The sequence below is a fragment of the Oryctolagus cuniculus genome, chromosome 8 (assembly GCF_051225735.1).
Source record: "Oryctolagus cuniculus isolate XC-2025 breed Fujian yellow rabbit chromosome 8, ASM5122573v1, whole genome shotgun sequence".
NCBI classification, from domain to species: domain Eukaryota; kingdom Metazoa; phylum Chordata; class Mammalia; order Lagomorpha; family Leporidae; genus Oryctolagus; species Oryctolagus cuniculus.
This window is the reverse complement of record NC_142874.1, coordinates 43985804-44010582: the sequence shown is the minus strand read 5'-3', so window position 1 is coordinate 44010582 and position 24779 is coordinate 43985804. Positions and strand designations below refer to the sequence as shown.

Sequence of the window (24779 nt, the reverse complement as noted above, 5' to 3'; positions counted from 1 at the left end):
TTCTGGGATGACAGTTTTTTTCTGAAGACTTGGACTATATCTCTGCACTTTCTCCTAGCCTATAGAGTTTCTGATGAGAAGTCCACTGTGAGTGTACTTGGAGACCCTCTGAAAGCAATCTGGCATTTCTCTTACACATTTTAGAATCTTCTCTTTATGTTTCACTGTGGTGAGTTTGATTGCAATGTGTCATGGTGAGGATATTTTCTGGTCATGTCTCTTGAGAGTTCTGTGTGCTTCCTATACTTGGATGTCCCTTTCTTTCTCCAAACCTGGGAAGTTTTCTGCTATTATTTCACTAAAAAGGCCTTCTAATCCTTTCTCTTTCCATGACTTCAGGAATTCCTAGACCCTGTATGTTGGGTTTTTTTAATGTAGTATCCTGTAGATTCCCAACAGTGTTTTTTAGTTTTCTACTTTCCTCTTCTTGTCTTTGGTTTGACTGTATACTTTCCTGTGCTTTGTCCTCTTAGTGAAACAGAAGAGGATATTAGACTGATTCTGTTTTTAAGGCTCTCCACTGCATTTTTTTATTAGTTCTATTGAATTCTTCATTTCATTTTGATTCCTCTTTAAGATCTCAATTTTATGGGAGAAATTTTCTTTCATGTACTGCATGGATTTCAGTAGTTTGTGCGTTTGCTTTTGATTGCTTCTATATAATCTTATGATCAATTTTTTGAGTTCTGTTTCTCGCATTTCTTCTATCTCATCATGTTCACAATCTAGTGTTGAAGTGTCATGTTCTTTTGGAAGCATTATGTTGTCTTCCTTATTCTTGTTTATTGGGTTGGTACATTTGTTCAGCATCTGTAGAGATACTTGTTGTTTTATGCTTTTTTTTTCTTCTGTGGCCACTTCAATTGTTGTGCTATGACTCTGTAGATAAATGGAATGTCTGCTTTCAGTAAATCTCTGGGGGCTTTTATTGGGTGTGGCCAGAGAGCTGTGTTGAGTTCTCCAGGATTAAGGGCATGCCTAAGGTGACACACCAGGTTTGGCATGGTAAATCTCCAATCAATCTCTCTCTCTTTTAATCAGAAGAGATGTATATTCAGCTCAGCTGAGCTTCTCTCCTCAATAGTGACCAGTGCCTGAGTGCTAGCCCCAGTGGGTATAATATTTGTCCACTCTGTCCCAAGGACCACGCAAAAGATCTGTTCAGTCCTCAGTGTCATTTAAGATTCCCTAGCAGTGTCTCTCACCAGGTAACCAGGAACCTCCAAGCTTGCGGAGTCTCCCATTAAGACTACTCAAAGTCCCAGCCACACCATGAGTCTTCCCACACACCTTCAGTTTTTTTCACAGTCCCAGTTCAGAAGCTTCACACAGTCACAAGCTCCTAGCCCCCTGTTAGTTCTCCCCACCAGTCAGGAATCTCCACTTGGCTGGTTGCTGGGCACAGACACAAGCTGGCACAGCTGTTACATATGTCCAAAATGTCACCTACTCTTTCAGCTTGTTACAGTGCGGCTTTGTAAAGTGATGGGGGAGAGAGAAACGTCTTCATCCCGTCTTTTTGTCTTTTTTTTCCTTCTCTAGTTTTGCTGGTGCACTGTCCCCCATGGAGCTACTGAGCAATTCTTCTATGAATGTATGCATGTCTATTATACCTGTGTGCATGAGTTTCTTCAGGATGTTTTCTTTAAGTGAATTTCTGGGTCATAGGATATGTATGTGTTAACTTAATACTTAGTGACAATCTGTTTTCTCTTAAGTGAACCAATGTAAAATATTTTCCATACATGATAATCCCTATTCTTTACCTCTTAGTGACATTTGATGTTAATGGGTCAGTAAAAGAGAAGCAAGGGAAGAAGTAGTAGTAGAAAGAAGAAGGCTATAAGAAATGAGGGTATGAAGCATTTGTAAGGAAAGGGCAAATATCCTGGCATGTCATTTGCTTTGATTTGAATGTGGTTTGTCTCCAACAAAAAGCACATTGAGACTTCACTCCCCACTATAATGGTGCTAAAGTGGCAGGGGCACTGCTCTCAGAGGGACTAAGCAAGCTCTAGTAGGAGAAGTTGGCTCCTGGGAGAGCAGGTTGTTGTTGAAGGTCCCAATCTCTTGCTTCTGTCTCACCATGTGAGTTCTCCAGCACATGGTCCTTCCATGTAGTGCCGCCCATCAGGTTGTGACACAGTGAGAAGCCCCTCACCACTTGCAGCTTCCCAAACTGTACCAAATGATCCTCTTTTTATGATGTAACCAGCCTTGATTATTTTGTTAAAGTGACACAAAGCAAACTAAGACTGACACTAATGTAGGAACCTATGGAAAATGAGTGTGGTGTGTGTGAAGTGTTGAGGAGTTTGCCTTTTATTCTGTGGATAGCAGAGACTAAACATCAGATCTATATTTGAAAAAGATTTTCTGGACAGCTACATGGAGGATGGGCAAAACCTGCGTATAAGGAGAAATGAAAAGAAGGCAGAGTGGAAGGAGCTGTTTTACAGAGATGTTTAGACCAAAGTCAATAGTTTCACCAACTCTATTGAGTGTGGGAAAAGGGGATAGAGAAGCAAGAGTCTTGTTTTTTTTTTTTTTTTTTTTTTTTTTTTTTTTTTTTTTTTTTTTTTTTACCAAGGTGACTGTGGAGATGGTGATTTGTTCAATAAATTGGGGGATCCAGAAAGAGGAAAGTTTGAGGTTAGGGTGGCAACGTGAAAATTAAAGTTGTCTTTAGACATGGATCATGTGCAATATCCATCGCTTATCTTCAAAGAGATGTTCTTTTGGTGACTTGAACTCAAGAGAAAGGTCTAGTGTTTGTGTCCTCAGAGTGTGGCTTAAAGCCATGGGTATGGGTGCAAGTGTCCAGAGAATGAAAGACACCTGCATGGAGGGAAGAGGAGGAATCTGAAAAGCCGACCAAGAAAGGGCCACCAAGGAATTAAGAAGTTGGACCACAGCAACAACAAATAGATCATAATGAAAAAGGAAAAAGTCTGCAGGAAGAGAATTAGGACTGGTGTCCAGTGCCCTAAGAAGACGCTGAGTGAAATTGGAAAGATGTGTGTGGGAACCAGGGTGAGCAGTGTTTCAGCTAGTGGAATTCAGGGAGCAGGAGCAGTGCTACACTGGCTTAATAGCAAGTAATGGGTGCTGAAGTAGAAAAGATCGATGAGGACTGCTCTTTGACTTGGCCACGAATGGGAGCCAAAAGCACATCAGGTTAGTGGAATGAGAGAAAAGAGAGGGGAGGGCTGGTTTGTTTAAGGGTGTGAAACTCTGTGTATAATCTGGTAGACAGCCCATCCTAGGTATGTGGAGGAGACAAAGAAGAGGTCTCTGAAGCCCCCAAGAAGCGGGAGGGAATGGCCCAAGTTCTGGTAGAGGGTCTGACCCCTGAAAAGAAGAGTTTCTCAGTTGCTGAGAAAGGGGTGGTGGTGGTGGGAGAGATTGGCATGAAAGGGAGTACGTTTGTAAGGGTGAAGATTTCTAGAGTAAGGAATTGTGGAGTTCCTAGCTTTGAACAGCCTCTTTTGCCACCTGAATGGGAGACAGCCATTTGGTTGAGTAAGGATGCAAGTTAATGGCCTCCTATGCAATACCCAGGTTGTATTACGTAGTTATAGACATTTTGTTGATCTGATAAATATGAAGTAAGACTGTGTCCTTGAACAGCTGTCAGGGATCAGAAGCCATAGCCATGCTACTGAAGGGAGTCTTCAAGGAAATTGGAGCAAGACTTTCTGTTCCCTATCATGCTCGAAAATGGTTAAGTCAAACAACCATTGTACACATATATCCAGCCTGTTTCAATACAAAGCATGAATGTAGTAGTAAGTATTCATGTGATCAGCATTTTCAATGTTATGATCAGAGTATTGGAGATGGGGACACACACACACACACACTCATAGGAAGGTGTGGGAGAAGGTGAATGAACCAAAAGCCACCAGGCACACACAGACCTGTAGTTGAACAAACTGGTCTTTTTTTTTTTTTTTTTTTTTTTTTTTTTTTTTTCACTTCAGTGAGGAAGAATGCTCATCATAGGGTGCTATGGGACATTTTAGTAAGATGGTGTTAGAACCTCTCATAGGATCCGAGTTTGTTAGGGTGGTTTCAGGGATGATCTAAGGAGCAGAGACACACTTTGTACTGGGTACCATCAGATGGCAGGACAATTCTATGAGGTGATTATTTCTGTGAATCTTATTTTAGGGAGGGGAGACTAGAGGGAAGCTGTAATAGGTTTAAATAAAAAGAGTGGCAGTCACCCATTTAGTCAAGAGAGGGATGTTTGGTATGGTGGGTTGCACAGCCACCTTGTTTCAGTGTCACTTTATCTTAGTCTGAGTGACTTCACTTGATAATCTATGGATTATCCCAATTGGAGAAGAAGGTGGTCTGAGTGTGAGACCAGCTTGTATCAACATTTATGTTTAACTGAAATTCACAGCAGTTCCAGACTTCAGACACTGCTTTATTTTTCATACAACTGTATATGTGGAAAAAAATACATAGGCAAATATGATACACATATTTATATCCTATTTAACTCTAGTTTTGTAATGAGTTTTTGTCCTTTTATCCTTTTTTTGTGCTTTTTTTTTTTTTTTAGATTTATTTATTTGACAGATAGTTACAGAGAGAAAGGTCTTCCTTCCGTTGGTTCACCCGCCAAATGGTCACTACAGCTGGAACTACGCTGATCCAAAGCCAGGAGCTGGGTGCCTCTTCCTGGTCTCCCATGTGGGTGCAGGGGCCCAGGCACTTGGGCCATCCTCCACTGCTTTCCCAGGCCACAGCAGAGAGCTGGACTGGAAGAGGAGCAATTGGGACTAGAACCCGGTGCCCATATGGGATGCCAGCACCGCAGGTGGAGGATTAACCTAGTGCACCACCGTGCCAGCCCCCTTGAGTGCATTTTTTAACATGTATTTGGCAAAATGGAAGACCCGGATCGAGTCCCTGTCTCCTGGCTTCAGTCTGGCCTAGCCCTGGCTGTTGTAGACATCTGGGGAGTACAGTAGCTGATAGGAGAGAGATCCATCTCTTTATTCCCCCTTCCTTTTCTCCTCTTCCCCCTCCAGTGTGTGTGTGTTTGTCCTCCTAATGCAGTGTGTGCTTTATCAGTATCGGCATGCCAGGACTCATTCCATTAGGATGTACTTTTTCAGCCTTGTCAGTAGCATAAAACGTCTTGCATTAGGAAAACTCTAATTTCTGGGGAATGAGCAGAAAACAGAAGATGCTTGTGTTGATCCAGGAGGTGTGTGGGTGGTGGTGGGGGCAGAGAGGAGGGACATTTTCAGAACTGTTGACAAGACAGGGTGGACAGAACTTTAAGTCAGATGTGGTGGGGAGGGAAGCCGGAAGGGTGAAGGATGAAAACAGAGGTGTCTGGCTGAGTCATTTGGGAGGAGATGTTGCTCTGCACCGTGGAGCAAGGGGAAGGCTACAAATGGGCAGGGAAGTAACAAATCTTCTATTTTTTTTTTTTTTGCCAGAAATACAACTTTATTTAATTTTAATTGACATAATAACTTAGAGTTATTTGTTATGTGATATTTTGATACAGACACACAATAGGAAATGATCAAATCAGGATACTAGCATTTCCATCACCTCAGACATTCATCGTTTCGATGTGTTGGGAGCATTTGAAATCCTCTCCTTTAGCAACTTTGAAGTAGAATTCATTGGTAACTGTAGTCACTCTTGACATCCAGAGCTGTAACTGCCCAGGGAACTGACATCCTTAGTTATTTTGTCAGTGTATTTTCTGCCCATAGGCAAATCTATGTAAGTGACAAAATTATGATTAGAAGATTGTTTGAAGGAGCTAGCATGGGTATTGTAGGGATTGTTGTCATCAGTGTGTGACAGCTTTAGAGTTTTATGTACCCTTAGAAACAATGGTCTGATCCCAAAACCATATCCTGAACCTATGTGCTGAAGTGTTGGATGCCAAAGATGCCCTAGTAGGTCTGATAGGATGTCAGCACCTTGTATGAGAATTGGTATTTGGGAGGTACTCAGTGCATGTTTTAAGGAGTCCAGGCTTAACAGAACTACTGTTTGTCTACCATGGGTGCAAGGAAGTGAATGAAGCTCTGTCTTCTAATCATTTGCCAACCTGTTTTGAAACTACTTGACAAATTTATTATGTAACTGGTAGACATGTTTTTAACAGAAATGTTTTGAGGGAAGAAGGGGGAGAGAGATGGAGAGTCTTAACTTTTTAATATAAAGAGCAGATTTAATGTAGTTCATACAATTCTAAGAATATAATGATACTTTGCTACACCTACCTCCCCCCTTCTGATGGGAATTTAAGTATAATTGCCTGCAAATTAAGGGCCTTCCATTACTGATTTTCATTCTTAAAATCTGAACTCAAGGAGCAAAAAAAAAAAAGACCTCCTGGTTAATGTGTCTGCTATGCAGGGACTAATTGATCAAGGAAATCTAATATATTTTATTTCAATTTGCTCTTATTTATGCATTCTTTTTTTCCTCTTTATATTAGGCTTTCTCCCAGCTGACTTATTCCTGCCCTTAATAAAAATCACTTTTCTTGCTAAGATTTTGTCTATTATAGAATATACAATTACATTTTATTGTAGATAAAACAGGAAGAGTTTTTTGATATGAGAATTCCCTTCTCTGTACAATTAATAGGAAAAATAATTGATTAGTTTTGCCCATTAATACATACATATAATGAATTCTATTATTTATCTATTTCTGAAATTACATACTGTTTTTCCTAGATGACAATGGAGTGAAATATTATTTACATAAACCTACAAAAATGAAAAATCTCTAACTGCTGCTTGGGATTGTATTTCAGAGTAGTGTTATAGAATCGTGAAAGCCTGGGATTGGTTCCCTGGTTATCTTGGGCAGTGCCCTAATTATACCTTTAAATAGAAGACATTGCTCTTTCTTTTTTTTAATTCCTTTTTGTATGCCTGATCTGTTACTGAATTATTCATGTGCCTTTGGGAGTCGCTAAATTTCTCCATTAACCAGGATTTTAAGATAACAGTTAAATATAATAATAGATTTGTCTTAGGAATTCCTTTTTACTATTTTGGTTATGTTTATTTTAAGCATTTATAACATTTAAGGTTCATATAACTACTACATTAGAATGAATATCATACTGAATTGGTGGAAATCTAATGGATTCTTTTTGAAAAGATATCTTAAAAATCTTAGAGTGTAATCCCTTTATCTTGTATGTCAAAAAGTCAAGACTGATATAATGGATTGAATTCTGAGTTTCTTGAGTAAAAAAAAAAAATAGGGAATCTGAATTGATAAACCAGTTGGTGGAGAGGATGGCTTTTATTTTATATGTAATAGAAATTAAGCAAAAGGCTTTAGGAGTAATGAACAAATAATTGTAACTACTTCATATCCTTTCTCATTTAAGTAGATATTTTAAAAAATTATCTATTTGAACTTCGGAGTCATTTTAACTTTACATTAGTTAAGAATGCCTGAGGTATGTTTCTTTCAGTGCTAAAACTCTTCCCTCATTTTTGAATTAATTGAATGATCCTACATTTGAGTATGATTTAGTTATCTGTGTAAGGATATAGTGATTGTTCCTTGTTAGGACTGAAATTTATCATTAGGAGAAAGTATTTTCATTTCTTTATGTAAGCATATCATTTTGTGATATAATTACTTTTAACAGACTTAGGTGTTTTTACTAAACTAGTTGAGGCTTTTGAAACTAGGAGGTACTTTAGAATTCAGTTGACCTGGCTGCTTCACTTTATAGCCAGTGATACTACAAAACAAAGGGTGATACACTGGGTCAGGGTAAAACCTGAACCTCACTCTGATGTTTGATCCACTGCTTTTCACCCTATAACCCATGTTAGTCTGTGAATATGAAGTGGCATGCTACTTAAAAGAAAGGATCATGGGATAATTCCAAAGGAAAAGGGTACGCGTCCTTTTCAGAGAATCCGCTATACTTAGGCGTTCACTTAAGGGGTCTCCAACTTCTGTTCTGCAGACAAAATACTTCTGTGGTGGGATAGTCATGCTAATAAAATCAATTTTTGCTTTTTAGGTGAGAGTTATGTGTGTGCATCCAATGAGCCATTTCGTAAAGTTGATTACACCAAAAATGTTAACCCAAACTGGTCTGTGAACATCAAGGGTGGGACAACTCGGACCTTGGCCGCTGCTGCCTCTGTGAAAAGTGAAGTGAAAGAAAGTAAAGATTTCATCAAACCTAAATTAGTGACTGTGATTCGAAGTGGAGTGAAGCCGAGAAAAGCCGTGCGGATCCTTCTGAATAAAAAGACTGCTCATTCCTTTGAACAAGTCTTAACAGATATCACCGAAGCCATTAAACTAGACTCAGGAGTGGTCAAGAGGCTCTGTACCCTGGATGGGAAGCAGGTAAGAGGCTTCTAGCCCCCATTTCAGCAGGTGCACCCTCAGCAACAGAAATAGAGTGGTCTGCTGGCTGTAGTTCCAGTAGTCTTGCTCGTGATGTGTGTGCATGTGTGAGCATGTATTGGCCTTCATTGTGAAAAATGGAACCGGCTTACATTTTCCAAATACCTTAAAGGCAAATACAGAGAAGTCCATCCTAGTCTTCTTTTGGTCACTGGAAGGGAGAAATGTAAATTGCCGAGAGGAAAAGTGTAAATCAAAGAATGGTCTGTCCTTTATTGAATGGGATAGTGTCTGTTTAAGAATAACTTGATTAGTAAAGTCACTATGCGTTGGGTTTCACGAGTGAAAATTAAAGGTGTTTGACATTTTCAGAAACACCTTTCCTCTCTACTTATGCAAAATATGGAAAATGCATTTCAAACAATAGTACACTTAAGGTCCATATAAGTTATAGGGAAGAGTAGAGCTAATTAGTCATTTATTAAAAATGAACATGAATTGCTTAGGAAATGTAAGTCGAATTATGGTAACAATATATCAGGGACTCTGATGGACTTGAAAAAATGAGTAAATTGCAAGAGCACAGGAATAGCAGTTACATAAATATTCCATTTTGCCACATTAGGTTATCATTCCTAAAGATAGACATTTGGTTTCTAAGGTGCATTCTTCAGTTTCCATATAAGGTTAAGTTGTTTGTATTTACATTGTATTAAAGATAGTTTCTAACATTGGATTTGTTTCTCCATCGCTTTTTGTTTCTCTCCTGTAACATAATTAATTTTGAAGTGTTTGACTCTTAGTATGATTCATTCTCAGAACTCTAAGTGCTGAGGCAGTGACTTCTAGAAAAGCACAATCAAAGTACTTTCTAATTTTCTGAGATCAGATCTGGTTACTAGTGTGTTTTCTGAAACATTAGCAAAATTTTATACATATATTCTAAAGTTTCTGGTAGATTATTTTTATTTTATATTTTATATGTAATTTTTTATATATTAAATATATTTTATATGAGATTAGAGTGACTTTTCTAAGTTAATGATTTGAAGGTATAAGCTTCATAGCAGCCTGCCCCCAGAGAAGTTCACAGAATGCATGAAATAGACACTTGGTCCAGCTGAGTTAATCACATGAGAACACAAACCATCTAAGATTCACTGTGCAAGTAATGGAAAATAGGACATAGGAAAAAAGATTTGATACATCAAATAGTTGTTCTTGATAGACACAGGGAAGACAGAAGTATAGATGCCTAACCAAAGGAAAAGTGAAAATCTCAGTATGCCAGATTAGAAAAAAAGGCACATAAACAGTAAATGAAGATGAGATCTTAAATTAGAATACAAATTTCAGAATCTCCAAATAAATGATATTAAAGGAAAATGTTTAAAAGCTTATTTTAGTAACCATTTCAATTTTGTAGTTATCTCCCAAAAAATTATCTTCAAAAAGGCTCAAGACTAGAAATAAAAAATGTCAGATAATGCACAAGCACCTCAAAGTCATCAGTATTTTCAGAATAATACACTGTGATGAGGAGGACTTATGTCAATAACTAAAGGATATAGTAATTTGTATTAAACATCTTTTGAATGTGAGAACCATAGAGTAAAGCCTAAGAACAGCTCATGTATGGTGGATCATAAAGATATTGCAAAGACATTGATAAAAATGAAATCCATTGGAGATTTAGTAATAAAAATGGAAGAAGATTTTTTAATATACTCCAAATTTTCTTAAATGAAAGCCAGTGTACTGCTAAATGAATGACACTGGGAGTATTATGATGATTGGGTCCAAGGACTAGGGTGCCTGTAGCCCCAGTCTTTGGCATGCTTCTGGATATTCTTCCTGGATTCTATTTATAGTTTAATTGTTTTAATGGAAACCTCAGTGATTTTTTTAAAGACCTAACAAAGTGATTTTAAAAGTTAATTGGGGAAAAAAAAGGGAAATTTTGGAAATATTAATGAGTTCTCTATTAAATCATCATTCTTATGCTGTACCAAAAATAAATTCCATGTGTTTTGAAAATATGGATGTCAAAAGGAAACAAAAGAACTAAAAGTAAATATATCAGTAGTTACATTGAACTGGGAAAGGATTTTCTGAGGGAGCAAGTAGAGGGGAAATGTTGGTTGAGTGTAAAAATGAAACATTTCTTGATGTTAAGTGAGTGTAGTGAGTTGTAATATTTATATTTTACATAATTTATATAATTTATCAGTGAGTTAGAATTTCACACAAAAGAAACTCTACAATAGAAAAATGGATAAATGTCTAAACAGACAATCTGAAATGCAGAATTATAAATAGTACACATTTGAAAGTGTTCAATCTCACTAATAAAATGTGAATTAAAGCAGTGATATTTTTAATATTAAATGACAGTTTTAAAAGAGAAAATGTTCACTTCTTTAAATATGTTGTGAATTGGCATTCTCAAATGATATTACAAATGTAAAGTTCCTGAGTTTAATAGAAAGCCATTTGTTAATATATATAACAAAACATATGTGTCTGTTACTCAAACCAGAAAGTTAACTTTAGGAATTGATCCCAAATAACCTCAGAAGCAAACACATTAAACTTATTTTCTTCTTTGCATAAAAGCAGAAAGATTAAAACCAGTTTAAAATTCCTAAATAAGAAAACAGCTAAATAACCCTAACATGTATTCACATGATATACTAGCCATTGAGAATTACATTTGGGAGAATATTTAAAGGCATTAGAGAATATTAAATGGAAAAGGCAAAAAAGGGGCGGCCTGGCGCTGTGGCGTAGCCAGTAAAGCCACTGCCTGCAGTGCCAGCATCCCATTTGGGCACTGATTCAAGTCCCAGCTGATCCACTTCTGATCAGCTCTCTGGTATGGCCTGGGAAAGCAGTGGAAGGTGGCCCAAGTCCTTGTGCCCCTGCACCCATGTAAGAGATCCAGAAGAAGCTCCTGGCTCCTGGCTTTGGATCATTGCAGCTCCTGCAGTTGCAGCCTGCAGTTGCAGCCAGTTGGGGAGTGAAACAGCAGATAGAAAATCTCTCAATCTCGCCCTCGCCCTCGCCCTCGCCCTCGCCCTCGCCCTCGCCCTACCTCTCTCTCCCTCCCCCTCTCTCCCTCCCCCTCCCTCCCTCCCTCCGCCTCTTTCTCTCCCCGCCTCTCTCTCTCTCTCCCCCCCCCCCGCCTCTCTCTCTCCCCCCTCTCTCTCTCCCCGCCTCTCTCTCTCTCCCCACCTCTCTCTCGCTCCCTCGCTCGCTCTCGCTCTCTCTCTCCCCGCCTCTCCCCGCCTCTTTCCCCACCTCTCTCTGCCTCTCTGTATAATTCTGACTTTCAAATAAATAAATAAAACTTGCAAAAAAACAGTGTAGTATGTTTTCAATTTTGCATGAAATCTAGTAGAATAAGAAGTTTTTGAAAAACTAAGAAGGAAACAGGATTTCTGATTTCCACTACTTGTTTGTTCAAAAACAAAAAACTAAGAAAACATGATTGATCTCACTTGATGTGATATTAGAAATTCAAACACATTATGAGTTAATTCTTGAAATTTTGGTAAAATGTTAGAAGTATCACTGTCACTATTTATGCCTTATAAACAAACATTTTCCAGGTGCAAAGAAAAGTTTTAAATTTTAAATAACATTTATTGGAAAAATTACCTATTTTACTTTTGACAGGCACAGCTTTGGATACTGCCTTTTCCAGAGTGGCAAGTATCTTTAAAATTCTTGGAGCTGATTTAACTTTGTACTCTGTGTGGTCTTGCTATTCAAAACTTCAAGTCAGTTTTTGGTTGATAGCTTTTACAAGTGTAAAGAGGCCTGCGCTGCTGCTCACTAGGCTAATCATCCGCCTTGCGGCGCCGGCACACCGGGTTCTAGTCCCGGTTGGGGCGCCAGATTCTGTCCCGGTTGCCCCTCTTCCAGGCCAGCTCTCTGCTGTGGCCAGGGAGTGCAGTGAAAGATGGCCCAAGTGCTTGGGCCCTGCACCCACATGGGAGAGCAGGATAAGTACCTGGCTCCTGCCATCAGTTGCTCCTCTTCCAGTCCAGCTCTGTGCTGTGGCCCGGGAAGGCAATGCAGGATAGCCCAGGTCCTTGGGCCCTGTACCCGCATGGGAGACCAGGAGGAAGCACCTGGCTCCTGGCTTTGGATCGGTGTAGCTCTGGCTGTGGCAGCCATTTTGGGGGTGAACCAATGGAAGGAAGACCTTTCTCTCTGTCTCTCTCTCTTAACTCTGCCTGTCAAAAAAAAAAAAAAAATCTATTAATGAGTTGTCTCTGCACAAAATTCCAGATTGCTTTCTCTGGTTACTTCCTACTCAGATTTGTTGTTTTCATTTTAAATTAATCTGATTTTATACAGATTAGAGATTAAATCAGTTTGGAAGTTCACCCCCTCATGATACCTATTCTAGAGTTTTAAGATAACCAGGGCGCCTTATGTTGGCATGATAGCTTTCCTGCTTGAAGAGACGATGTGTGTCAAGTGCCAGCAGCATTTTCAAGGACGTTGTTAAAACTGTGTTCCTTGGATTTTCGTGTCCTGAAAAATGGATGACTTCACTTAGAAGGTCTGACTTGCTTTATGCAGCTAACTCTTGTGTCTGTTTATAAAATCACTTCAAATAAAATAATTTTAGGATTTTATTCATGCTAGCTCTCAGATTTTCTTTGGTGTAGAGCCATGGTTCTCAACCAGGAGTGATTCCACTCCTAGGGGACATATGGCAATGTCCAAATCATTTTTTGAATGTTGGAATTAGGGGTAGCAATTCTATTGGCATCTTGTGGGTAGAAGCCAAGGATGCTGCTCACCATCCTACAGTGTGCAGAACAACCACAACAGGATACTTTGGGGTCCAAAATGTTAATAGTGCTGAGATTCAGAAATCCTGGTTGAGAGTAAGCAAGATGATTCAAAAGGAGAGGCTGCTTCTTTGAATACTAACTTTGTTTTTGGGCCGCGTGCTGCACTACTTCAGAACTTACAGGTGCTCTCCTAGCCTGTCTGTCCACTTGTTACCTAATTGATGATGCCATGGTTATTCTTTGCCATGGTTATTCTTCGCTTCAGATTTCATTCTCTGTACTCATTGTTGAGTAGCACTGCTTCCTGGGGTTTTAAAGATACCCCAGATGGCTTTACATGTATTTAAAGTGAAAAATAAAGAGCCATTACTTACACTTGTCAGTTTTCAATACTTACTACTTAAAAGTGACATCATGGTTATTTAAAAAAATATATATATATATACAAACTTTGTTTATAGATGGATTGATTAGAAAAATGGTCTGTAAAGAGAAGTCATGACATTTTTCCTCTTCAGTAATTTTCTTTTAACTTGCAATTCATTTGAATTCAATGTATAACTTGATCCTTCTTGAGCTTTTAAGAGATCATATAGAAACCAAGATATACTCTTTAAATTTTTTGAAAATCAGGGTGACTTTTCTTTATAATAAACTACAGAAAGATTTCTTTAAAATGTCTTTGTTTAAAGGAACTGAAAGGCCCCAAAATAGCGTTTGTCCACATGTGTAAAAAATTCTAGCTTTTAGCTTTCCCAGAAACAGCAGAGTTTTAACATAAAAGAAACAATTTTGTGGAATTTTGGAACAAGTTGATTCTTGTCATGGGCAGAGGCAAAGCAGACTCAAATTGCTTGCAGTTGATGCACTGGGGGTAAAACACTTCCAGACTTTGGGCCCACTGCCAGGCTTGGGATGCCCACATGCAGGGTCCTTGCTGGGGGACCTGGCAGCCCCTCGTGAGAGCCTCTGCTTTATCATCCATCTCAGCGCGTGTGAAGGTTTCCATCTTCACTCTCTAAAAGGTTTATCTCCCGGATGCCACAACATAAACAATATTTATCTTGTACTTGCCTGGAATTACATTGTCTAGTGAAGGTTCATGTCTATGAAATGACCTAACTGTATATGCACTTATGTAAACCAGCCTCCTCTCAAAAATTGCTATGTAAAAATTAAATGGGAGATAAGTATTCATAAATACTTCCTACTGTTCAGTTAATCCTAATAGTAGTTTTTCCCTGATAAGGGTGGTATCAGGTGTTAATTTTCAGTGTTGCCAAAACAGGTTTCTTTTTGTCAGCAGTAAAATCCAGGCAACTCTATCTTGTCTTACTGCAGAATTCATAGCTCTGAAATGTGGGTAGTCCTGATCTACCTCAAAAAATGGAAAATTGATTCCAACTGGGAATCAACAAATTAAGAGCAACCAGTGAGAATATTCAATGCAGCAGGAAGTACAACTATAGAAAGGGAGGGAAAATACTGGTTTCTTTGATTCTTAATCCAAAAAGATGAACCTTGAGTTAATAAATAGGGTAGGCAGGGGCTTGATCCTTGGTTTTGATTTGGTGACCCTTTCTTTTCAAAGAGTGATCTGAGATGTGGGAAGAAAGAAGGGGACATCCCAACTTCCAATGTTATGTTCTCCCTTTAAATGGGAAACCAGAGGAAAACAGTAAAACCTTCTCACTAGTTACTGCAGTTTCAGATTAGAAGAGATGTTCAAGAGAAACTATTTTAGCTCACAGTGAATTGTGCAATATCAAGTGTAGGTGAGATAAAATGACATCACTGCGAACTCCTTTTCTACCATTCTCTTGAAACTGTAGTGATTCAGGGAATATAAAGATTGGGTTAGAATGAATATGTAAACAAATTCACATGCTATCAATGATTTTTTGTGAGAGAAAGAGGAAGAGGAAGAGAGAAAGCTCCTGTCCTATGTTGTACTCCCCCAGCAGCCACAAGAGCCCCATGTCGGGGCCAAAGCCAGGAGCCAGGGACCCAATCCAGGTCTCCCATGTGCATGTCAGGAATTCAGTTACTTGAGCCATCTCCTGATGCCTATAAGGGTCTCCATTAGCAGGAAGCCAGAGTTGGAAGCTAGAGCCAGGAGTCAGACACAGGCTCTGACGTGAGATATGGGCTTCCTGTCCAGTATCTTAACCACCAGTCTAAATGCCTGCCTCACACTTTCAAATTGACACATAAGGTGTATTTTCATTTTTCTTACAAATGTACTTTTTGTTGATCATAATATGTTAAAATGTATAGTTTGCTACATATATATTTTACAGTAGTTAAAATAATAGCTTACAGCTTGGTTAACTAATAGGTAACTAATAGTTTACCATACCAGGCATTACGTCAGTACTTTGTACCACTAGTCTTAATCCTCAAAACAGCCTTCAGGGTTAGGTATTACAGTTCCCTGGAAATTGATGCAAGGAGAGGTCATGTATCCTATTCAGATTCAGGCAGCCAGTGATGAAGTTAGAATGCATATTTAGAAGTGAGATTCTGGTCTCTGCTCTCCTCATGGAAGAAGCCTTGTGACTCTGAGGCTTCAGAAACAACAGTGAGGGACAGGACAAATAACTAGTTAATTTTTTTCTTTTGAAAGGCAGAGGAGACGGTCTTCCATCCACTGGTTGCTTCCCAGATGGCCGCAACAGCCAGAGCTGCATTCCTCTGGGTCTCTTACACGGGTGTAGGGGCCCAAGGACTTGAGCCATCTTCTGTTTTCCCAGGCCATTAGCAGAGAGCTGCATCAGAAATATAGCAGCTAGGACTCGAACTGGTGCCCACATGGGATGCCAGCACTGCAGATGGCAGCCTTATCACTACACCACACGGCCAGCCTCACTAGTAAATTTTTTTTAGATTTTTTTATTTGAAGGGCAGAGTTAGAGAATCCATCCGCTGGGTCACTCCCTAAATGGCCACAGTGGCTGGAGCTAGGCCTATCTGAAGCCAGGAGCTTCTTTAGGGTCTCCCTTGTGGGTGCAGGGGCCCAAGCGCTTGGGCCATCCTTCACTGCTTTACATTGGGTTAACAGGTATCTGAGGCACCAACATCCCATTCCGGTACCAGTTCGAGTCCTGGTTGCTCCACGTCTGATCTGGTTCTCTGCTATGGCACTGGCCCCAAATAACTGGTAAATATGGAATTTCGAGAAAGTTCTTACTTATGTGTGTAACAATAGATTGTATTGTAAAACTGTAGCTTAAGTAGGCTCTGAAAAATAAAAAAGTTAAAGAATGATTACACGCTTTACAAAAAGAAGACCCTTGGATATAGTTTAGTTATAGTTTAAGAAATTAAGAAATACTACATTGCAAAAACTTTAGAAATTATAGAAATGCTATATAATCCTTCCACTTTAATGCTATTTTTATAATTGAGTATTCTGGTCCATATTTACATACCTATGTTTTTAGGTTTTCTTTTTCTTTTTTTGAGAAAACTACCAAGTAAACAAGTGCATTTCCATTGGAAAAATTCAAACAGTTCAGAAATGCAAAGAGTAAGTCTTTTCTCATCTTCCATTTTTCCTCAACTCCACTCAAAAGAAATCACTATTAAAAGTTTTGTTGATGCAACTTAATATGTAAGTACAAATAGTTTATGTTCCATGGCTTTTATGTGTAAATGTATATCCTGCCTTTTTTGCTTATTAATTATACTCTTCCATGTTAACTGATCATATTTCACGCTTGAATGCTGAATAATGTGTGCGCTAGATAGTGTAATTTATTTAACCTGTGGATATTTGAGTTGCATCCAGTTTTTCCTTTTATCCTCTGATCATCTTACTGTGTGTAGATTTTGACATGTGTTAGATGATTCCTTAGAGGTAGATTCCTAGAAGTATTTTCAGGCTTGAGAGGTGCTATCAGAATCATAGACAAAAAGTTGTCCCAATTGGCAAAGTCATGGGCCTGTGCCCCGTTGTTTCTTTGGTTGGGAGAGACTTTAAAGTGGATTAGCTGTGACAGCTAGGTACAGGGCATGCATTTGATTTGTATGGAAGAATGCACATCTGTGAAATTCCCTGTTTAAAGTGAAGCCCCCTGCATTCCTTTTTTTTTTTTTTTAAAAAAGATTTACTTATTTTTACTTGAAAGTCAGAGTTACACAGAAGAGAGGCAGAGAGAGAGAGGTCTTCCATCCAATGGTCCACTCCCCATTTGGCCGCAGTGGCTGGAGCTGTGCCGATCTGAAGCCAGGAGCCAGGAGCTTCTTCCAGGTCTTCCTGCAGGTACAGGGGCCCAAGGACTTGAGCCATCTTCCACTGCTATCCCAGGCCATAGCAGAGAGCTGGGTGGGAAGTGGAGCAGCCGGGTCTTCAACCGGCACCCATTTGGGTTGCCGGTGCTTCAGGCCAGGGTGTTAACCTGCTGTGCCACAGCACCGGCCCCAGCCTTTTTTTTTTTTTTTTTTTTTTTTTTTAAAGATTTATTTATTTACTTGTAAGAGTTACAGAGGGGAGAGGCAGAGAGAGATTTTCCATTTGCCAGTTCACTCCCCTATTGACCAGAACAGGTGGAGCTGCGCTGATCTGAAGCCAGGAGCCAAGAGCTTCTTCTGGGTCTCCCATGCGGGTACAGGGGCCCAAAGACTTGGGCCATCTTCTCCCACTTTCCCAGACCATAGCAGAGAGTTGGATAGGAAGTGGAGCAGCTGGGACTTGAACCGGCGCCCGCATGAGATGCCAGCACTGGAGGTGGCAGCTTTACCCACCACACCACAGTGCCAGCCCCCAGCTGCATTCCTCTTAGCACTGCCATCAGTGCCACTTTATTTTGGAAGCTTGCTTAAGAAAAAAAGGATACATCAGCTTTCTACCCAGAGCAATGTTAACTGACCAACTAGTCCTGAAAATGTTGTGCTTGGTAGGGAAAAGAATTTAGTGAGTAGTTCCCATTACAGTACTTTGTCACCTTGAGCTGAACAACCTAGCCTTCATTCGGTGTTTTGCTTTAACCTTTGCCCCTTTGGTAGAAGTCCCATGAGTATACTACATGTATTTATTGAGTTAAAATGACTTTCTACTTTGTGACATTCTCAGAATTGGTTCAGGGAGATTGCTTGTAATAGATCCTTTTTAAAGTTAATGAATTGCTTTGGGTCATGGATAACTTTTAGATGTGTTTCTATTATTTTTGCATCTTATGAATGCCTGCTGATAGTAATTTCTACTTGTAATAGATAATATTACCTTATACATTTTATTAGGTTTCATAAAAGCATCATTTACCCTTTGTGCCTACTGGAAAGACAAGGGCAGATGCAAAGTCAGTTTAATATTTAGAATGTGTAACATTTGTAGGAAGTTATTCAGTCCAACTTTTTAATTTTGAGAAGTGTTTGTAAACCCACAATAACTTTTGAGAACTTGTTACAATCTGTAGTTCTCTTTGAAGTAAAACCCAACCCAGAATTTTGCATCTGATCAGCCAGTTTGCAGATCATGGTCAGTTTGAGACTCTGCTTTGACCTGTTTTACTCTGTTCCCTGTAGCTGGGGAAAGTGCTTATTTTGAGCTTTTTTTTTTTTTTTCTTTTTGACAGGCAGAGTGGACAGTGAGAGAGAGAGAGACAGAGAGAAAAGTCTTCCTTTTGCCATTGGTTCACCCTCCAATGGCCACGGTGGCCAGCGCACTGCACTGATCCGAAGCCAGGGGCCAGGTGCTTCCTCCTGGTCTCCCATGGGGTGCAGGGCCCAAGCACTTGGGCCATCCTCCACTGCACTCCTGGGCCAGAGCAGAGAGCTGGCCTGGAAGAGGGGCAACCAGGACAGAATCCAGCGCCCCAACCGGGACTAGAACCTGGTGTACCGGCGCCGCAGGCGGAGGATTGGCCTAGTGAGCCGCGGCGCCGGCTATTTCGAGCTTTATCATCACTGATTCTTTTCTGGAGAGCAAAGGTCAGGCTTAGCCATGCATGTCCATGTCTTTGGATACTGCCTCATAAAAAGGAAATAATTGAACCTAAGTTAAAAAATTGCTTCATGGCGATAAATAGTGCTGGAGTCTGTATTTTTTCAGTAACTCTGGACAGTTTTCCATATTTAAAAACTAACCTAATACTTTTAAAAAAAGAGAATGTTGGACTTGAAGCAGCAAGATAGCTTCCATGAATATTCTGCCTGAGTATTTTTAGGACAGTTAATTGTAGTGTGATGCAGCTGCCAGACTCGCGGCACAAAGTGTTGGGAAGCTCCACAGTCATTAGATGTTCGCCTCCAGTTTAATTCTCTGAGCCTGAGGACTGCTAGCCGTGAAGCAGTGCTTGCCCAGAAGGCACACTCATGTTTCTGCATGCACTTCAGGGTCCACTTCAGACTTACAAGATTTTATTTATTTGTTTATGCAGGCTTCTCTAATTGTGAGCATAAAGACATTTGATTGTATTTGAAAATACTGTTCCTTTAGTTTGCCCACATGCTAAGACATGGAAATGCAACTTTCGGTACGAGTTACAGAAGATATTTGGGTATCCATTTAGGGGTACTTAAGCTGACCGTGGTGATGTGATTGGGTTTATGAAGAATTATGATAAGTAAATCACTTAATCTTCACTAGTATTTCTGCAGTACACTTTTTTTTTTTTTGGTGGAAAATAGTAAGGTTGACACATGCCGTTTTGATAATACAAATGAAAAAACTTTTTTCTTTATAAAAAACAGAAGTTGTATAAATGGAAAGTTGTAAAAGCTCATTTAGGTAACAATCCAAATTTTAACATTCTATATGCATCTTCAGTTAATGCAGTAGCCCAGACTGTACGTAAAGATGAGATAAAAATTTAAGTTTCCTAGAAACTAACAGTGATTTTTCATTTCATGATCACTCATACCTACACAACCCCAGGCAATATCTTAATCACTTCTTGAACATCATGGAGTTGAGAAGGCTGGTCAGTGTGATCTGTGCCCTAAATAGCTAATCATATGTGTGGGAGTCTAGAAGATACAAATTGAAATTTGACTTAAATATATTCGTTTTGTATACACATAATCTCATTATAATGACAAAGGCTTATGCTTATGCAATGAGGAATGGCATTAAAGATTTTTAAGTATGAGAAAGTAAAGACACTTGTATGTAGTGCCAGACTGTTCACGCATGTTGTCATTTTATTCTGCAGACCACTCTGTGGTGTTTGTGGTCATATCCCTATGTTAGAAATGTTACATATATTCAGAGAGCTTCAGTTCTTCAGTTTCAGTTTGCTGTCTCAGATATAACAGTGCATGTTATCTCATGAGGCTCCAGATATTTTTTTTATTTAGTAAATATAAATTTTCAAAGTACAGTTAATGGATTACAATGGCTTCCCCCCCATAATTTCCCTCCCACTCACACCCCTCCCATCTCCCGCTCCCTCTCCCATTCCATTCACATCAAGATTCATTTTCAATTATCTTTATATACAGAAGATCAATTCAATATATATTAAGTAAAGATTTCATCAGTTTGCACCCACACAGAAACACAAAGTATAAAATACTGTTTCAGTACTAGTTATAGCATTACTTCACATTGGACAACACACTAAGGACAGATCCCACATGAGAAGTAAGTACACAGTGACTCCTGTTGTTAACAATTTGACACTCTTGTTTATGGCGTCAGTAATCTCCCTAGGCTCTAGTCATGAGTTGCCAAGGCTATGGAAGCCTTTTGAGTTCGCCGACTTCGATCTTATTCATACAGGGTCATAGTCAAAGTGGAAGTTCTCTCCTCCCTTCAGAGAAAGGTACCACCTCCTTTGATGGCCCCGTTCTTTTCACTGGGATCTCACTCACAGAGATCTTTCATTTAGGTCTTTTTTTTTTTTTTTTTCCCAGGGTGTCTTGGCTTTCCATGCCTAAAATACTCTCATGGGCTCTTCAGCCAGATCCACATGCCTTAAGGGCTGATTCTGAGGCCAGAGTGCTGTTTAGGACATCTGCCATTCTATGAGTCTACTGTGTATCCCGCTTCCCATGATGGATCGTTCTCTCCCTTTTTGATTCTGTCAGCTAGTATTAGCAGACACTAGACTTGTTTGTGTGATCCCTTTAACTCTTAGACCTATCAGTGTGATCAATTGTGAACTGAAATTGATCACTTGGACTAGTGAGATGGCATTGGTACATGCCACCTTGATGGGATTGTATTGGGATCCCCTGGCACAATTCTAAGTCCACCATTTGGGGCAAGTCTGATTAAGCATGTCCCAAATTGTACATCTCCTCCCTCTTATTCCCACTGTTATATTTAACAGGGATCAGTTTTCAGTTAAAATTTAAACACCTAAGAATAACTGTGTTAATCACAGAGTTTAACCAATAGTAATAGAACAAAACAAAATACTAAAATGGACAAAGTATTACATTGTACATCAACGGTCAGGACAAGAGCTGATCAAGTCACTGTTTCTCATAGTGTCCAGATATTTTTTAAAATTTAATTATTGTCATTTTATTTGAAAGGTAAAGAGACAAACAAATGTCTTCCATCTGCTGATTTACTCCCCAAATGCCCACAACAGCCAGGGTTGGTCCAGGCCAAAGCCAGGACCAGGAGCTCCACATGGGTCTCCTCTCCATGTGAGTGGCAGGGACCCACGCACTTAAGCCATGGTCTGCTTACTCCCCAGTGTGTATGTTAACAGGACCTGGATCGAAAGTGTAGGTAGGACTTGAACCAGACACTCTGATATGGAATACAGGCATTGCAAGCTACATCTTAATCACACTGCCAAATGCCAGTCCCTAGACATTTTTTTCCACTTGGTCCAAGAGCTGGTTCCCAAATCTCAGATAAGTTTAATTACTTAATTATTCATGGTAATATCAGAATCTAATATGTAGTTTGATTATTAGACTTTGCTCTGAGTAGTTTCCTAAACTTTTCCCAAAACCTATAGTCACCCCCTCAAGTGATCAAGAGTGATACCATCAAGGATATTGAAACAATATAATATAGGATATAAAACAGCTCTTAAGTTGTACATAATGTTTTGAACTAGTGATTGAAAAGTAAGAAAACAGGGACTGGCGCTATGGTGTAGTGTGTAAAGCTACTGCCTGCAGTGCCAGTATCCCATATAGGCACCAATTTAAGTCCTGGCTGTTCACCTCTGATCCAGCTCTCTGCTATGGCCTGGGAAAACAGTAAAAGATGGTCCAAGTCTTTGGGTCCCTGCACCCCCATGGGAGATCCAGAAGAAGCTCCTGGCTCCTGGCTTTGGATCAGGTCAGCTCCAGCTGTTGCGGCCATTTGGGGAGTGAACCAGTAGATGGAAGACCTCTCTCTCTCCACTCTTCTCTCTCTCTCTCCCCCTTCCTCCCTCTTTGTAACTCTGCCTTTCAAACAAATAAATAAAAATCCTTTAAAAAATGGTTTAAAAAGTGAGAAACAGAATTCAAAATTATAGCAACACTGTTTATTATGATCTAAAAAGTTATTTGCCCAGTCAGGAATACTATACCTAGTAAAGCTATCCTTAAATGAAGGAGAAATAAAGGCTTTCTCAGACAAGCAAAAACTGAGGGGATTCATTACTATATATCAACTTTATAAAAGATGATTAGGGGAGTCCTGCATACAAATGCAAAAGAAAGATAATTACCATCATGAAAAAAATGCAACATGATACAACCAATTAGAAGAGCAGAAATAGAGGTTGCGCGCGGCTCACTAGGCTAATCCTCCGCCTTGCGGCGCCGGCACACCGGGTTCTAGTCCCGGTCGGGGCGCCGGATTCTGTCCCGGTTGCCCCTCTTCCAGGCCATCTCTCTGCTGTGGCCAGGGAGTGCAGTGGAGGATGGCCCAAGTGCTTGGGCCCTGTACCCCACGGGAGACCAGGATAAGTACCTGGCTCCTGCCTTCGGATCAGCGCGATGTGCCGGCCGCGGCGGCCATTAGAGGGTGAACCAACGGCAAAAGGAAGACCTTTCTCTCTGTCTCTCTCACTGTCCGCTCTGCCTGTCAAAAAAAAAAAAAAAGGCAGAAATAAAAGAAACAGAAGAATCACACCTTATCAATATAGCAGACCACTAAAGCACAAAGATGAATAGCAAAAAGCACAAAGGCTATTCAAAATATAAGAATTTTTTAAAGGACAGAATTAGTCAATACCACTGATGAATAATAACCATGAATGCAAATGAACTAAATTTTCCCAATTGAAAAACAGATTATTGAATGTATAAAAACAAGATTCCCAATGATAGGGTGCCTTAAAGAAATTCACTTCACCAGTAAAGAGACAGACTGAAGGTTAAAGATGGAAAAAAATATTCCATGCAAGGGAACCTAAAAGTGAGCAAATAGGAGTTACGCTTTTAGCAGATAAACTGTACAAAGACACTGGGTCACCATATAATCAAGGGATAAATTCAACAGGAATATATAATATGTATGCACCTAATGGCACAGCTCAGTCTTATAAAGCAAACATTAGATCTAAAGGGAGAGAGAAATTCCAATACAGTAATAGAAGACTTCACTTTCATCAATGCACAGATCATGCAGAGAAGAAATCAATGAAGGGGGCCAATGTCATGATGTAGCAGGTAAAGCCGCCACCTATGATGCCAGCATCCCTTATGGGCAACTGCTCCACTTTCTATCCAATTTCCTGCTAATGACTTGAAAAAGCAGTGGAAAGTGGCTCAAGTGTTTGGGCCCTTGCCACCTATGTGAGAGACCTGGATGAGGCTCCTGGCTTTGGCCAGGCCCAACCTTGGCCATTGTGGCCATCTGCAGATGGACAGTCTGTTCCTCTCTGAAACTCTTACTTTCAAATAAGTCTTTAAAAACCAACAACAAAAAAATCAACAAACTTCAGAGTTAAACTGTGCTGCAGAACAAATGGTCCTAACATTTAACAACAGTTCATTCAACAGCTGTAGAGTACTTATTTTCTTTTTTTTTTTTTTTTAGAGTATTTATTTTCAACAGCATGTGGAAGATCCTTTAGGATAGATGATATAGTAGGTCACAAGTCTCAACAAATTAAAAATTTGCAGTCATAACATGTATCTTTTATGACAACAGTAGACCAAAGCTAGAAATCGACAGCAGAAGAAACTTTAAGAATTATATAAATAAGATGGAGACTGAAAAACAGGATTCTGAATGAAGAAATCTTCTGAATGGAAGGAATCAAAAGATTTACAAATTCCTTGAAACAAATGAAGATTGAAGCACAACATTCTAAAACTTACAGGATACAGCTAAAGCAGTATTGAATGAAAAGTTTATAGCAATTAACTTAGATATGATTAATTTAATAGTAAATCTCACGGACCTAGAAAAGCAAGAACAAACCAAATCTAAAGATACTAAAAGAAAAATAACAAAGATCAGAGCAGAAATAAATGGAGACAAAAACTTTTCAACAAAATGAAGAGTTGATTTTTTTTTGAGTGTTCATAAACCTTTGGCTAGACTATGAAATAAGAAAAGGAAGATACTACAGCTGATAACCACAGAGATACTCAGGACAAATAGGGACTACTAGGAACAACTATATGCCAATAAACTGGAAAACCTAGGAAACTTGATTACTTTATGAACATAGACAT

General features: G+C 39.5%; 1 protein-coding gene across 5 annotated transcripts in view; it reads left to right on the top strand.

Annotated features, from left to right (window-relative positions):
• DCLK2 (doublecortin like kinase 2) overlaps positions 1–24779 on the top strand; it is a 182504-nt gene that overhangs the window by 22753 nt on the left and 134972 nt on the right. For all 5 annotated transcript variants that reach the window (XR_518609.5, XM_008267349.5, XM_002716906.6 and 2 more), the window contains exon 2: positions 8048–8382. Coding sequence is in view for 4 of the 5 variants with exons in the window: in XM_008267349.5 (XP_008265571.2) it covers positions 8048–8382 (335 nt within the window). In the remaining variant the exon portion in view is untranslated. The remainder of the gene's footprint in view (positions 1–8047; positions 8383–24779) is intronic.